This window comes from Mustela putorius, unplaced genomic scaffold (assembly GCF_011764305.1).
Source record: "Mustela putorius furo isolate JIRA1106 unplaced genomic scaffold, ASM1176430v1.1 tig00003845_pilon_pilon_pilon, whole genome shotgun sequence".
Lineage (NCBI taxonomy): Eukaryota > Metazoa > Chordata > Mammalia > Carnivora > Mustelidae > Mustela > Mustela putorius.
The window spans coordinates 34334720-34350329 of NW_025421998.1; the positions used below are offsets into that span (position 1 = coordinate 34334720).

At 40.3% G+C, this 15610-nt stretch overlaps 1 protein-coding gene across 4 annotated transcripts in view; it reads left to right on the forward strand.

Moving 5' to 3' along the window:
* Positions 1-15610, forward strand: part of CDK14 (cyclin dependent kinase 14) — a 599713-nt gene that overhangs the window by 460185 nt on the left and 123918 nt on the right. Inside the window, exon 13 of one of the 4 annotated variants that reach the window (XM_045062692.1) lies at positions 2260-3002. The exons of the other annotated variants lie outside the window; for them this stretch is intronic. Within the exon in view, the coding sequence (XP_044918627.1) occupies positions 2260-2314 (55 nt within the window). The 3' untranslated portion in view covers positions 2315-3002. Of the gene's footprint in view, positions 1-2259; positions 3003-15610 lie in introns of those variants that run through there. 4 annotated transcript variants of the gene reach the window in all.

Below are 15610 nucleotides of genomic sequence, written 5' to 3' on the forward strand. Positions count from 1 at the left end.
ATGTAAAACTGTGATTTACCCTAAGTCTTGAAACACATCTACCAGACAGTTTTCCTAATTAGATTGAAAGAAACCCATAGACACTTATCAAGTTCAAAGCATCTATGAGACCTTTCCTGTCGTGCACTTCATACATGAACTGATGGGTAAGACTAACCCAGCTGTGCTAGGACCGAATGTCCACTTGATCCAGGGGTTTCAGTGGTGAGACCAAAAGGAGTTACTCTTGCTGTTTGGGGACTTCTCAATGGCACAAGTGAATGACTTATCACTAGAAAAACCATGAAGGCTGAAAGCGTGGCCTTAAGTTGCCTACCTATCACAGGGAACAAAGGTATCTTGGCATTTTTCTTTGAGACATTGAGCCACATCTATACCCTAAAGCACTAATCACATGTTACCTTGTTATAGTCATCATGGGAGTGACTTTAACAATAGATTTCATTATGTCTTTAACAACAAAGTTATGTTAAAGCGCCATAAGCAGACATGCATACAACCCCCAAATCAGTTATTGTTTTACCTAAAAGAGCATGTTTAGATAATTCAGACATTTTGGAGAATCTAGTGGTGATTTATAATTGAAGTCTCATGTGTGTGGATGTCCTTACTCAGACTGTCAACGACATACAAGTGAATAGAAATGTGCACAAAGGGATCAATATTCTGCCCCTTGTTGCATTGTTACATAGCGTATCTTGTGTATCTCTATGTGAGTTATTTGCTAGGCCTCAGCTGTATATAATCCCTCAAGACTTGATATACAAACATAATGCCAAATAGAGAACTTCCCTTAAATTATTTAAATCGCCCCATAAGTGATTTCCCACTCTTCCTGCAATGGAAAACATTTGATCATAAATTCAATTAAATCAGTCATCATCTTTGTGATGTTTGTCCAGCTAAATCCTTTAGTGACTAAACCAATAAACATACCAGCTGTGTGTGTGTGTGAGAGAGAGACAGAGAGAGAGAGAGAGAAAAGGAAAGAGAGAGAGAGTGTTTGTGTGTGTATTTATGGCACGACTATGGGGAAAAAAATGATTTGAAGTCAAGATGAAGGGTAGTTCTCATTTCTTAGGCCAGAATTTGTCCACTTCATTGCAGCCAAGGTTTAAAAGATTAAACTCTTAGCAGGGATAAAATCATGTGTATTCCTTCATTGGCTTTTACCTCCCAACTCAGCCTAGTCTTAATATATGGAGTTTTAGATCAAAACTGGTATACTTTGGAGATGTAGTGAAAGCTGTCAAACCACATCACCCATTTTTCTTCCTCTTTCCTCCACATCCTCCCCTCCCTCATTAAAACAAAGGGAAAATGATTGTCAACATACCTTTAAGCTTCTCCAGGAAAATGCCATGATAGGACTATAGTACTATTTACGAGTTCTCGTATTTATGTCAGGTGATGAGGTAGGGTTTATTAAAGGTTTATAAGTGTTGATTGTTTCTCAGTTTGATCCTAAAGCCTTTCAGACCACAGATAGAACTAACTGCTTCCCCTCATTTTCGTCATACCTTTGCTACCTTTGGATATAACTGAACCCTTATTCATGCAGATCTTTAAGTATGTGTATATCCATGTGGCCTGTAGAGGGCAGCGTGTTCTGAGAAAAAAGAAAAGTGAGATAAGCAACTGATTTTTTTCCCCCCTTAAGCAAAACAAGTAAGGTATCTCCAGTAGAGAAATCAGAGCTTCCCCATGCTTTGATCGGCTGCCGCTTTAGGTATCTGCTTAGGTGGAGAATGTTTTCATTGGCTCAGCTACCTTATAGGCTGCTTGATTAAGGATTACACCAGATTCTATACCTTTGCCTCTGAGTAGAACGAGACACATCATTTTATTCATAAACATAAATCACAAATGTGATTTCTCATTTCTTGTCATCCTTGACTGAAGCTTAGAATTGGAATTGAATTATACTAACTGTTGTAATTTTATTTAGCGGTCAAGTTAGGCTTTACTCCATTCCGGAATTCTGCTACCTCCCATCTTTACTTTGAGGCTGTGACCCCTGAAAGAATTCTGATGTCTCTTCTTTTCCCCAAGGAAGTGAAAAAGATTTCCACAGGGACATCCTCCATCTCGTGACTTCAGGCCCTGTAAAGGCCAGCATGTTTTGTGGGTGATCACTGAGCCGGCTATCTTCTCCATAGCTGTATTCACTGATGTTTGCAACCCAATCTCTGTTTCTCATCTAAAGAACCAAATCCTCCTAGTGTTTAAACTACACAATTATTTTTTTTTAAATTTTAGACATTTCTGGAAGCTGCAGCAGATCTTGAAAGGACAGAGCAACACTGTGCAGTAGATCTTTATGCATCGATGGAAATGTTCTATATCTGTGCTGTCCAGGATGGTAGCTACTGGCCACATGTGGCTCTTCATTAACCGAAAATGTGGTTAGTGCAGTTGAGGCACTGAATTTTTTTGTCTTATTTAATTTTAATTAATTTTAATTTAAGTAGCCGCATGTGGTTGGTGACTACAAAATTGAATAGTACAGAGTAGAGTGTGAATTCTGATCAGTTCATAACAGATGTTCCACCAGAATCCGTGGTGAGGTGGATTAGATTTTGTAGCTAAAAACCTACTGCCCGGACTTCTATTCTCTTGCTTATTCTTTCTCAGATAGCTGTGGGCTTAAATCCAAATCCTCTGACTCTCCCCCAGGATTTTCTCTCTCTCTCAGAACATCTGAGAGATTTCCAATTTTCCAATCCTTCAATTTTGTTGAATATTGAACATATCTCTCTCGGGTATCCAGAATGGAGTTTCAAAGCCTGGTATTTGGGCAGCACTGTTTCTGTGGGCAGGTAGCATGTCACTGTCTCAGCTGGGTCACCTGTTTATAGCTAGTTTTTCCTAAGTATAGAAATAAAATTTAAGAATGTGCTAAAAATATGTCAAGCTGCAAACAAGCTTCTTCCTTAATTTGGAGTGCACCCGCCCCCGACTCTCTATGTATGAAACAGTTCTTTACATCGACTAAAAATAAAGCCTGTGCTTGTTCCATCCATTCTTTTTTTTTTTTAAGATTTTATTTTATTTATTTGACAGAGAGAGATCACAAGTAGGCAGAGAGGCAGGCAGAGAGAGAGGAGGAAGCAGGCTCCCTGCTGAGCAGAGTGCCTGATGCGGGACTCGATCCCAGCACCCTGAGATCATGACCTGAGCCGAAGGCAGCGGATTAACCCACTGAGCCACCCAGGCGCCCCTGTTCCATCCATTCTGAAGTGACCTCAGTATCATTTTGAAAGTTTTCTTGGAAGTTCCGAAAGAATGATTTTTTAAACGCTTCTATATTTTTATAATGATCTGCAAAAGCATATCTTTGGTTTTTTACATTATTTTATTACATTACATGATATATTGATTTTAAGACACGAGCAGACCTGTTTTTTCTTTGTGGTTTGGGTTTTTTTTCTTTTTTTTTAAGATTTTATTTATTTATTTGACAGACAGAAATTACAAGTACGCTGAGAGGCAGGCAGAGAGAGAGAAGGAGGAAGCAGGCTCCCTGTCAAGCAGAGAGCCTGACTCGGGGCTTGATCCCAGGACCCTAGGATCACGACCTGAGCTGAAGGCAGAGGCTTTAACCCACTGAGCCACCCAAGTGCCCCTGGGTTTGGTTTTTTTTTTTTTTTTTTTTTAAGATTTTATTTATTTGATAGAGAGAGACACAGCAAGAGAGGGAAAACAAGCAGGGGGAGTTGGAGAGGGAGAAGCAGGCTTCCCACTGAGCAGGGAGCCCGATAAGGGACTCGATCCCAGGACCCCAGGATCATGACCTGAGTTGAAGGCAGATGATTAACAACTGAGCCACCCAGGCACCCCAAGTAGACTTGTGTGTGTGTGTGTGTGTGTTTTTTAACAGTTTGTATCATACCACTAGCTTCTGCCTAAAAACACCCTTACCCATGTATATCTGGCAATTATAAGTAGTTGGACCCCAGAGGATAATAGATGTGTAGCCTTTTAACTTTATTCATTTATCTTTCTTTTATTTCAGGTGTAAAGATAAAATTAGTACTCAAGCAGATAAAGAGCTCTAGCAGTTATGCCAATTTTATGTTTCTTTAAGCCATGGATATGCAATGATAGCCCTTCCATTATAAATCATTTTCCACAAAGAGCCAAATGTGGAGTTAAAGGCAGGAATAAAGGAAGGTGCAACTCAAAGGTTGTGCTCATTTCAGTAAAGACAGCTTCAGCCTATTTCATGCTAACCATCAAACCACCTTTAGAGCACCCATGCCCCCAGCTCCATAATCTCCTCTACACAATGAGAGACAAAAGCAGGGCTGGTTGGTAGCCACGTTTTTCTTTAAGAAACCAGCCTCTTGGAAAAGTCTTGGCATCCCCACAAAACAGAACAACAGAACAAAATAGGGAGGCATCCTGAGGTTCTTGTCAATGCTAATGGGCTTTAGGACTGGGCTCCTGTGCACAAAACTAGCTCCCTGCCATTCTAAGAGTGGTAGGCTTTCTGTTAATGGGTATGTGTATTATCTGCAGAGAAATCATGAGACAGAAGTCTCTATAACATAGCAACTGTTTCTGTGCTAGAACAGCCATTTGTAACTTCCCAAAGCACTTTGGGCTAAATGATAACAGTGATGCAATCACATGCAGATTCGTATAGGTATGGAGAGAAAAAGGTGCAAGGTCAAAGGCAAGGTCTTAGAACTCAGAAAAGAATGTAAGGTGCCAGTTCTTAACTCTTCCTGAGTTGCGATGCACCCTACAGATTTGTTGCTAAAGTTCCCGACTTAAGTTACACATTTTCATATAGGAAGAAATAATGTCTTTATTTTTTTTTTAAAGATTTTATTTATTTATTTGACAGAGAGAGAGATCACAAGTAGGCAGAGAGAGAGAGGAGAGAGCAGGCTCCCCGCTGAGCAGAGAGCCTGATGTGGGACTCGATCCCAGGACCCTGAGATCATGACCTGAGCCGAAGGCAGTGGCTTAAACCACTGAGCCACCCAGGCACCCAGAAATAAGGTCTTTAAAAAAAAAAAAAGATTTTATTTATTTGATGTAGAAAGATCACAAATAGGCAGAGAAGCGGGCAGAGAGAGGGGGAAGCAGGCTCCCCGCTGAGCAGAGAGCCCAACAGATGCAGGGCTCGATTCCAGGACCCTGGGATCATGACCTGAACTGAAAGCAGAGGCCTAACCCACTGAATGACCCAGGTGCCCCAGAAATAAAGTCTTTTGAAAGAAATATATGAAATTTTTTTTTCTCAAAATTTAAAGATCTCTCATCTGATGGGTTCTTGTATTTAGAGCATACATCACATCACAGAGTAGAGTAAATTATTTTCTAGGACTTGAACCACAAAGCCAAATCAAATGCAACAACAAAAAATGTTTTCTCCATGCTAACTTTAGCAACAGCCTGGGCCACATAAGAAATCACAGTGATCCCTCTCAGGACACAGTTGTATTAAGCCAGAGATCTAATAGAAAGACAGCTGGATATTCTACAGTTCTGAGGGCCCTGGTTCCAGTATCTGTGAGCCCCTCTACTTGGGAACCATTTGAACAAAAGGATTGGGAAGAGAAAAAGATGAAGATGGCTGAGGTAGAAGACATGCTTTTTACCATTGTCTTGATAAATGTGGATTTGAAGTCAGCACCCAAGTGCCTGGTAGGCAGGAGAAAAGACTTCAAAAACAGGGAAACAGGAACCAGTCATGAGGAAGTGAGGAAGATATTAGACAGTCGTAAAGAGGACACAGAGTCAAGGGGAGACTGACAAAGAGGGGAGTGTGCCTTGGTATGTAACACAACAAAACACAGTCGCAAATCTTAAAATTAAGAAATAATTCCTGAAGCAGATCTATCAAGAAAATGCATCTATCTTTAGATATGTAAAATAATACTGAAAATATTTTTACTTGAGATTTTCTCTCATTATTCTATTGAATGAGCATTTTAAAAAGTGAGATTTGGGGGAGGCCTGGGTGGCTCAGTCCGTTAAGTGACTGACTCTTGATTTCGGTTCAAGTTGTGATCTTCAGGTCATGAGACCGAGCCCCTCATCATGCTGCTCACTCGGCGGGGAGTCTGCTTGAGATTCTCTCCTGCAGCTGCTCCCCCCAGTCATGTGCTTGTGCTCTCCCTCTGTCCCAAAATAAGTAAATACATCTTTTTAAAAAATTTAAAATAAATTGAAAGTGAGATTTTTTTTTTCTCATGTAAGTTTATTCATGACCTTGAAGTTTTTATTTTTCCCAATAATTGTAAATCTCCGAATGAGGTGTTTTCTACCAAAGGATTTTCAGGGCTATAGTCTGATTTGGAAAAGAGTATTATAGTCTTAAAAGGCTCCTTTTCAACAATGAATTATGGACGGATCACTGAAAAAAATAAAATTAATATTTTTTAAAAAGGCTCCTTTTCCTGCATTTAGTAGGGTGGGTTTAATTTTTTACATGTATGGAAGTAATGGAGAAGTAGCGGGAATGTTTAGTATTAAGTACCACCAGCCACACATGTTCGTGGCACAGGTGGGTATGTCTGCAGCAGGCTGAATGCTTTGTGCTGTTTATCTCATTTAAACCTGAGAATTACTCTCAAAAATTTTCCATGTTCTTCTTTCTTTTTCTTTTTTTAAATTTTATTTATTTATTTGTCAGAGAGAGAGAGCACAAGCAAGGGGGAGCAGCAGGCTGAGGGAGAAGCAGGCCCCCCGCTGAGCAAGGAGCCTGGTGCAGGACTCAATGCCAGGCCCCTGGGATCGTGACCCCCTACCAAAGGCAGATGCTTTAACTGACTGAGCCACCCAGGCGTCTTATTAAAGTTTCCCATGCTTTTCTGATAGGAACATTTAAACTAATTTTAGAATGCTTATTTCCCTGTCTTCAATCATATTGTGCCCTTGAGCAGATCTAGAAATATGTCCCTCTTTTGCTGTGATCCACAGCAGGATTGAGACCAGGATGAGGCAAGGAAGACACCTTGGGCTCACCAAAAACAACTTAGTCATCAAGTTACGTAACGTTTTAGTGCAATATTTTAAAGCACTAAAAGATTGCTTCAGTCATTCCTATGCTTCTGTCGATCAACCCTTCATTCTTCCTTCCAAAACACTGGTGCTGGGGAAGTTACAGAGAAATGGTCCCACTAATTTACTGCCGTGGCACCGTAAACTGATAAACAATGTGGAAAACTTAATGGAAATGTGTTAAAAACTGTAAAGATACTCATTCATGGCACTTTAAAGAAATTTGACTTCGAGTCATGTATCGGTTCGGCAGGTGTTGGGGACTGCACGGACGAGGTTGCTGTTCTCCCAGAGCTTACCTTCTAGGCCAGCAAGAAGAATACACAAGCACTAAAATAGTCTCCAAGAGTATATGATGACAAGTATATGATGACAGTAAAACAGGGCAATGTGATAAGAAAGGAAGAGCGTGGGCAGTCTGGAAGGCATACAAAGGCTAGGGTTTTGCCTGTTTTGTTTCCTTCCATGTCCTTTGTACTTAAAACTGAGTTTGTCACATAGTAGGCACTCAAGAAATATGTGCTGAAGAATGAAGGTGGGAGAACCCAGTGTGAAGTCTTGCGAGAGGGAGGAGAGGAGGCTGGAGACTGGAGGCAGAGGCCTGCCAAGGAACGGCCTCATGGGCTACAGATGGGATTTTACTTCCAACAGGAAACCTGGGGAATTCTGCTTTTTACATAGTCATTTGACTCTTTGGTGTTTATGCCAGAGAAATAAAGCAATGGAGTAAAAATCTAGCTTCCCAAAGATTTTCATTACTGTGTAATATATTCTGTTCTTAAAGATTTTATTTATTTATTTGACAGAGAGAGAGATCACAAGTAGGCAGAGAGGCAGGCAGAGAGAGAGAGAGGAGGAAGTAGGCTTCCCAGCAAGCAGAGAGCCCGATGCGGAACTCGATCCCAGGACCCTGAGACCATGACCTGAGCCGAAGGCAGAGGCTTAACCCAATGAACCACCCAGGCGCCCTATGTTCTGTTTTTAAAAAAGACTTGTTGTCAGCCTAACCAAGATTAAGGAAATGGGGAAAGTTGTGATAAATCATGAATCAGGAACCTCGAATATTATACAACAGTGTTAGGATGGTATTATGAAGACTCTGAAAACAAAAGGAAGGCTTCATGTGTTTTTCTGGGGGAAAAAGAAATAAATAAAAAATTATATGCTCATTAACATATTAACTATAAAATTACATCTGTGAACTGTGACTGAAAAGAAACATACAAGATGAAAACAGTTGTGTTAGGGTGGTAGAATTTGGGAGGATTGTTTTTCTACTTTCTGAAAATTATCTTTAATATTACTGTCACAGTATTCTAAAGATTTTTATTTATTTGACAGAGAGAGAGAAATCGCAAGTAGGCAGAGAGGCAGGCAGAGAGAGAGAGGGGAGGAAGCAGGCTCCCTGCGGAGCAGAGAGCCCGACATGGGGCTCGATCCCAGGACCCTGGGATCATGACCTGAGCCGAAGGCAGAGGCTTTAACCCACTGAGCCACCCAGGCGCCCCGTTTGTCACAGTATTCTAGTAAGAAAAATATGTTGCTTGATTTGTACAGAGTTTCTGTTTGGGACGACAAAGGGTTTTGAAAGAGATATTAGTAATGGTTGAACAGTATTGTGAATATAATTAATGCCACTGAATTGCACACTGAAAAATGGCAAATTTTAGTTTCTATATATTTTACCACAATTTTTAAAAACCCAGGTACTTTCTGTAATCATCAGCATGGTTCAGTAGCCTCCAAGCCCCCCCACCCCCACCCCAGGATCCCTGTCTCTTGGTCTTTATACCCTTGGGTGGTCACTCCCACACTGTACCAGGATTGGTCTTGGTGACCAGTAGCATGGGGCAGAAATGATGGCACATTCGTTCTGGAGCTAAGTCATGAAAGACTGTAGCCCCTTCCTTAGCTCGGATTATGCCCCCTCTCTCTCTCTAATCACTGGCTCTGCAGAAGCCAGCTGCCAAGTCATGTGAGTCATGTGAAGAGTTGCCTGTGGAGACGCCCCCATGGTGAGGACCTGTGACCTGCCAGCAGCCATGTGAGTGAGCCATCCTGGTCGCAGATTCATCAAGGCCATCCAAGCTTCAGAGGCTGGAGCTTTGCACATCAGCTTGACTGCAACCTTGTGAGAGAGCGTGAGCTGGCCCAGAATTCCTGAACCTTAGAAGCTGTGTGATAATAAGTACCCACACTTTTAAGAAAAATACATTTTAAATTTCCCATCTAACTTCGACTGCAGCTGCTCCTGTCAGTATGCAAGAAATACCAACAATTTTTACCTATCCTTGAAGGCTTATTTTCTCCTCTTAATGGAAGTTCTTGGTGCAGCAAACTTTGTAAAGACAAGTACAGTAAAAGGAGAGATGTGCAGTAAAGTGGGAAAAAAATTTTTTTCATCCTCGCATCCCAGTGTGATAGACACAAAGCTGAGTGCATCACAAAGAATGGGCTTGATATAAAATGCCTACAACCATTTTTTTTGCATGTGGAGATTTGATCAAACTAACTACGATATTTAGGAAATAGTGAGAGAAAAGTAAATATCCCAAGTATTAAGAAGTGGGAGGAGGTGGATACACCATCAATAGGGAAAAAAAGTATTTATGATGTCCAAATTTGTTAAAATTTTTTTTTGCTTCACTGGGAGAAAACAAAAAGCTAAAATGATCTAAATATGGACCTGAGTTTGACTTTGAGAAGTTTAAAGAAAGCTTTAAAAGTTCAGGTTTTGGGTTTTTATGTTTTCTTTTGTTTTATTATTTTTATTAACATATGATGTATTATTTGCCCCAGAGGTACAGGTTTGTGAATCATCAGGCTTACACAATTCACAGTACTCACCATATCACATACCCTTCCCAATGTCCATAACCCAACCACCCTCTCCACACCCCCTCATGCCTTAGCAACCCTTAGTTTGTTTTGTAAGATTAAGAGTCTCTTATGGTTTGTCACCCTCTCAATCCCATCTTGTTTCATTTTTTCCTTCCCTACCCCCCAAACCCTCCACTCTGCATCTCAGATTCCTCACATCAGGGAGATCATATGATAGTTGTCTTTCTCTGAATGACTTATTTCACTCAGCATATTACCCTCTAGTTCCATCCACATCATTGCAAATGGCAAGGTTTCCTTTTTTGATGGTTGCATAGTATTCCATTGTGTGTATATATACCATATCTTCTTTATCCATTCATCTGTTGAAGAACATCTAGATTCTTTCCATAGTTTGGCTATTGTGGACATTGCTGCTATCAACATTCGGGTGCATGTGCCCCTTTAAATCTCTACATTTGTACCTTTAGGAAAAATACCCAGTAGTGGGATTGCTGGCTCATAGGGTAGCTCTATTTTTAACTTTTTGGGGAACCTCCATGCTGTTTTCCAGAGTGCTACACCAGCTTGCATTCCCACCAACAGAATAGGAGGGTTCTCCTTTCTCTGCCTCCCCTCCAACATCTGTCCTTTCCTGACTTGTTAATTTTAGCCGTTCTGCCTAGTGTGAGGTGGTATCTCACTATGGTTTTGATTTGTATTTCCCTGATGCCAAGTGATGTTGAGCACTTTTTCATGTGTCTGTTGGCCATCTGGATGTCTTCTTTGCAGAAATGTCTGTCCATGTCTTCTGCCCATTTCTTGATTGGATTATTTGTTCTTTGTTATTTGGGTGCTGAACTTAATAAGTTCTTTATAGATTTTGGGTACTAGCCCTTTATCTGAAATGTCATTTGCAAATACCTTCTCCCATTTTGTCAGCTGTCTTTTGGTTTTGTTGACTGTTTCCTTTGCCGTGCAAAAGCTATTGATCTTGATAAAGTCCCAGTAGTTCATTATTGCCCCTGCTTCCCCTGCCTTTGGCGATGTTCCTAGGAAGATGTTGCTGCAGCTGAGGTCGAAGAGGTTGCTGCCTGTGTTCTCAAGGATTTTGATGGGTTCCTGCCTCATATTGAGGTCTTTCATCCATTTTGAGTCTGTTTTTGTGTGTGGTGGAAGGAAATGGTCCAGTTTCATTCTTCTGCATGTGGCTGTCCAATTTTACCAACACCACTTGTTGAAGAGACTGTCTTTTTTCCATTGGACATTCTGTCCTGCTTTGTCGAAGATTAGTGGACCATCGAATTGAGAGTCCATTTCTGGACTCTTTATTCTGTTCCATTGATCTGTGTGTCTCTTTTTGTGCTAGTACCATATTGTCTTGATGATGACAGCTTTGTAATAGAGCTTGAGGTCTGGAATTGTGATGCCACCAATTTTGGCTTTCTTTTTCAACATTGCTCTGGCTATTCAGGGTCTTCTCTGGTTCCATATACATTTTAGGATTACTTGTTCCATTTCTATGAGAAACATGGATGGTATTTTGATAGGGATTGCGTTAAACATGTAGATTGCTTTAGGTAGCATAGACATTTTCACAATATTTGTTCTTCAGTCCATGAACATGGAACGTTTTTCCATTTCTTTGTGTCTTCCTCAATTTCCTTCAGGAATATTTTATAGTTTTCTGAGTACAGATTCTTTGCCTCTTTGATTAGTTTATTCCTAGGTTCTTATGGTTTTGGGTGCAATTGCAAATGGGTTTGACTCCTTAATTTCTCTTTCTTCTGTCTTGCTGTTGGTGTATAGAAATGGAACTGATTTCTGTGCATTGATTTTTTTGTGTGTGTGCATTGATTTTTATATCCTGACACTTTACTGAATTCCTGTATGAGTTCTAGCAGTTTTAGGGTGGATTCTTTTGGGTTTTCCACATAAAGTATAATATCATCTGCAAAGAGTGAGAGTTTTACTTCTTCTTTGCCCATTTGGATGTCTGATTGCTGAGGGTAGGACTCCTAGTACTATGTTAATTAGCAGTGGTGATACTGGACATCCGTGCTGTGCTCCCAACCTTTAGGGGGAAAGCTCTCAGTTTTTCCCCATTGACGATGATATTTGCTGTGAGTTTTTCATAGATGGCTTTGATGATATTGAGGTATGTACCCTCTGTCCCAACACTGTGAAGAGTTATGATCAAGAAAGGATGCTGTACTTTCGTTAAATGCTTTTTCATCATCTGTTGAGAGTATCATATGGTTCTTGTTCTTTTTCTTATTAATGCATTGTATCACACTGATTGCTTTGCAGATGTTGAACCAACCTTGCAGCCCAGTAATAAATCCCACTTGGTCATGGTGAATAATTTTTTTAATGTACTGTTGGATCCTATTGGCTAGTATTTTTATGAGAATTTTTGCATCTGTGTTCATCAGGGATATTGGTCTGTAATTCTCCTTTTTGGTGGGGTCTTTGTCTGGTTTGGGGATCAAGGTAATGCTGGCCTCATTGAATAAGTTTGGAAGTTTTCCTTCCATTTCTGTTTTTTGCAACAGTTTCAGGAGAATAGGTATTAATCCTTCTTTAACTGTTTGGTAAAATTCCCCTGGGAAGCCATCTGGCCCTGGGCTCTTGTTTTGTTGGGAGATTTTTGATGACTGCTTCAATCTCCTTACTGGTTATGGGTCTATTTAGGTTTTCTGTTTCTTCCTGGTTCAGTTTTGGTAGTTTATACATCTCTAGGAATGCATCCATTTCTTCCAGATTGTCAAATTTGCTTGTGTATAATTGCTCATAATATGTTCTTATAATTGTATCTCTTTGGTGTTGGTTGTGATCTTTCCTCTTTCATTCATGATTTTGTTAATTTGGGTCCTTTCTCTTTTCTTTTGGATAAGTCTGGCCAGGGGTTTATCAGTCTTATTAATTCTTTCAAAGAACCAGCTCCTATTTTCATTGATTTGTTCTACTGTTCTTTTGCTTTCTATCTCATTGATTTCTGCTCTAATCTTTATTATTTCTCTTCTCCTTCTGGGTTTAGGCTTTCTTTGCTGTTTTTTTTCCTCCGTCTTTTTTAGGTGTAGGGTTAGGTTCTGTATTTGAGACTTTTCTTGTTTCTTGAGAAAGGCTTCTGTCAGTAGATACTTTCCTCTCAGAACCACTTTTGCTGTGCCCACAGATTTTGAACAGTTGTGTTTTCATTTTCATTTGTTTCCATGAATTTTTTTAATTCTTCTCCAATTTCCTAGTTGACCCATTCATTCTTTAGTAGGATGCTCTTTAGCCTCCATGTATTTGAGTTCTTTCCAACTTTCCTCTTGTGATTGAGTTCTAGCTTCAGAGCACTGTGGTCTGAAAACATGCAGGGGATGATCTCAGTCATTTGGGGTATCAGTGAGACCCAGGATGTGATCTGTTCTGGAGAATGTTCTGTGTGCACTAGAGAAGAAAGTGTATTCTGTTGTTTTGGGATAGAATGTTCTGAATATATCTGTGATGTCCTTCTGGTCCAGTGTGTCATGTAAGGCCTTTATTTCCTTGTTGATCTTTTGCTTGGATGATCTGTCCATTTTAGTGAGGCGGGGTGTTAAAGTCCCCTGCTATTATTGTATTATTGTCAGTGTGTTTGTTTGATTTTGTTAATTGGTTTATATAATTGGCTGCTCCCATGTTAGGGGCATAGATATCTAAAATTGTTAGATTTTTTTTTTTTTTAGATTTTATTTATTTATTTGACAGACAGAGATCCCAAGTAGGCAGAGAGGCAGGCAGAGAGAGAGAGAGTGGGAAGCAGGCTCCCCGCTGAGCAGGGAGCCTGATGCGGGACTCAATCCCAGGACCCTGGGATCATGACCTGAGCTGAAGGCAGAGGCTTTAACCCACTGAGCCACCCAGGCGCCCCTAAAATTGTTAGATTTTCTTGTTGGACAGACTCTTTAAGTATGATATAGTGTCCTTCTCATCTCTCATGATAGTCTTTGGTTTAAAATCGAATTTACCTGCTATGAGGATTGCCACCCAGCTTTCTTTTGATGTCATTAGCGTGGTAAATTGTTTTGCACCCCCTCACGTTAAATCTGGGGGTGCCGTTGGGTCTAAAATGAGTTTCTTATGGACAGCATATTGATGGGTTTTGGTTTTATATCCATTCTGATACCCTGTGTCTTTTGACTGGGACATTTAGCCCATTTACATTCAGGATAACTATTGAAAGATATGAATTTAGTGCCATTGTATTGCCTGTAAGGTAACTGTTACTGTGTATTGTCTCTGTTCCTTTCTGGTCTGTTACTTTTAGGCTCTCTCTTTGCTCAGAGAACCCCTTTCAGTATTTCCTGTAGGGCTGGTTTGGTGTTTTCAAATTCTTTCTATTTTTGTTTGTCCTGGAAGCTTTCTATCTCTCCTTCTATTTTCAGTGATAGCCTAGCTGGATGTAGTATTCTTGGCTGCATACTTTTCTCATTTAGTCCTCTGAATATATCATGCCAGTCCTTTCTGACCTCCCAGGTCTCTGTGGATAAGTCTGCTGCCAGTCTAATATTTCTCCTGCTGTATGTTACAGACCTCTGGTCCTGAGTTGTTTTCAAGATTTTTTTCTTTGTCACTAAGACTTGCATGTTTTACTCTTAGATGATGGTGTCTTGACCTATTTTTATTGATTTTGAGGTGGGGTTCTGTGTGCCTCCTGGATTTTGATGTTTGTTCCCTTTGCCATATTAGGGAAATTCTCTACTATAATTCGCCTCTGCTCCTCTCTCTCTTTCTTCTTCTTCTGGAATCCCAATTATGATAATATTGTTTCATCTTATGGTATCACTTATCTCTCAAGTTCTCCCCTCAATGTCTGGTTTTGTTTGTCTCTCTTTTGCTCAGCTTCTTTATTCTCCATCATTTGATCTTCTTTATCACTAATTCTCTCTTCTGCCTCATTTATCCTAGCAGTAAGAGCCTCCATTTTTTATCACACCTCATTAATAGCTTTTTAAATTTCAACTTGGTTAGATTTTACTTCTTTTATTTTTCCAGAAAGGGTTACTCTAATATCTTCCATGCCTTTTTTAAGCCCAGCTAGCACCTTGAGAATCATCGTTCTGAACTCTAGTGCTGACATACTAACAATCCCGTATTGATTAGGTCCTTAGCTGTTGGTACTGCCTCTTGTTCGTTTTATTGTGTTGAGTTTTTCCATCTTGTCATTTTACCCAGATAAGAATATATGAACTAGAGAATAAAATACTAAAAGTGTGGCCAAAAAAACCATAACAATGTATGCTAACCAAATCAGTAGTGTTCCAAAACCCAGAGGAGAAGAGAGGAGGGAAAAAGAAATAAAAATTTTAATTATTACACACACACACACACACACACACACACGCATACACACATATATATGAGACTGGTGAATAGAACAGAACCACCCACTTGATTTTGGGTGTATTTTGGTCTCTTAGAAGAAACTACCTCCCAAAATTTTAAAGAAAGAAAACCATATATATAAAAAAATAAGGTTAAACACGATGAAGGGGGGCACCTGGGTGGCTCAGTGGTTTAAAGCCTCTGCCTTCGGCTCAGGTCATGATCCCACGGTCCTGGGATCGAGCCCTGCATCGGGCTCTCTGCTCAGCGGGGAGCCTGCTTCCCCCTCTCTCTCTGCCTACCTCTCTGCCTACTTGGCATCTCTGTCTGTCAAATAAATAAATAAAATCTTCCTCCCAGAGCAGGAAGGTGAGTCTCTCCGGATCTGCCCCTTGTGGGCTCCCTGGTCGAAGAACAG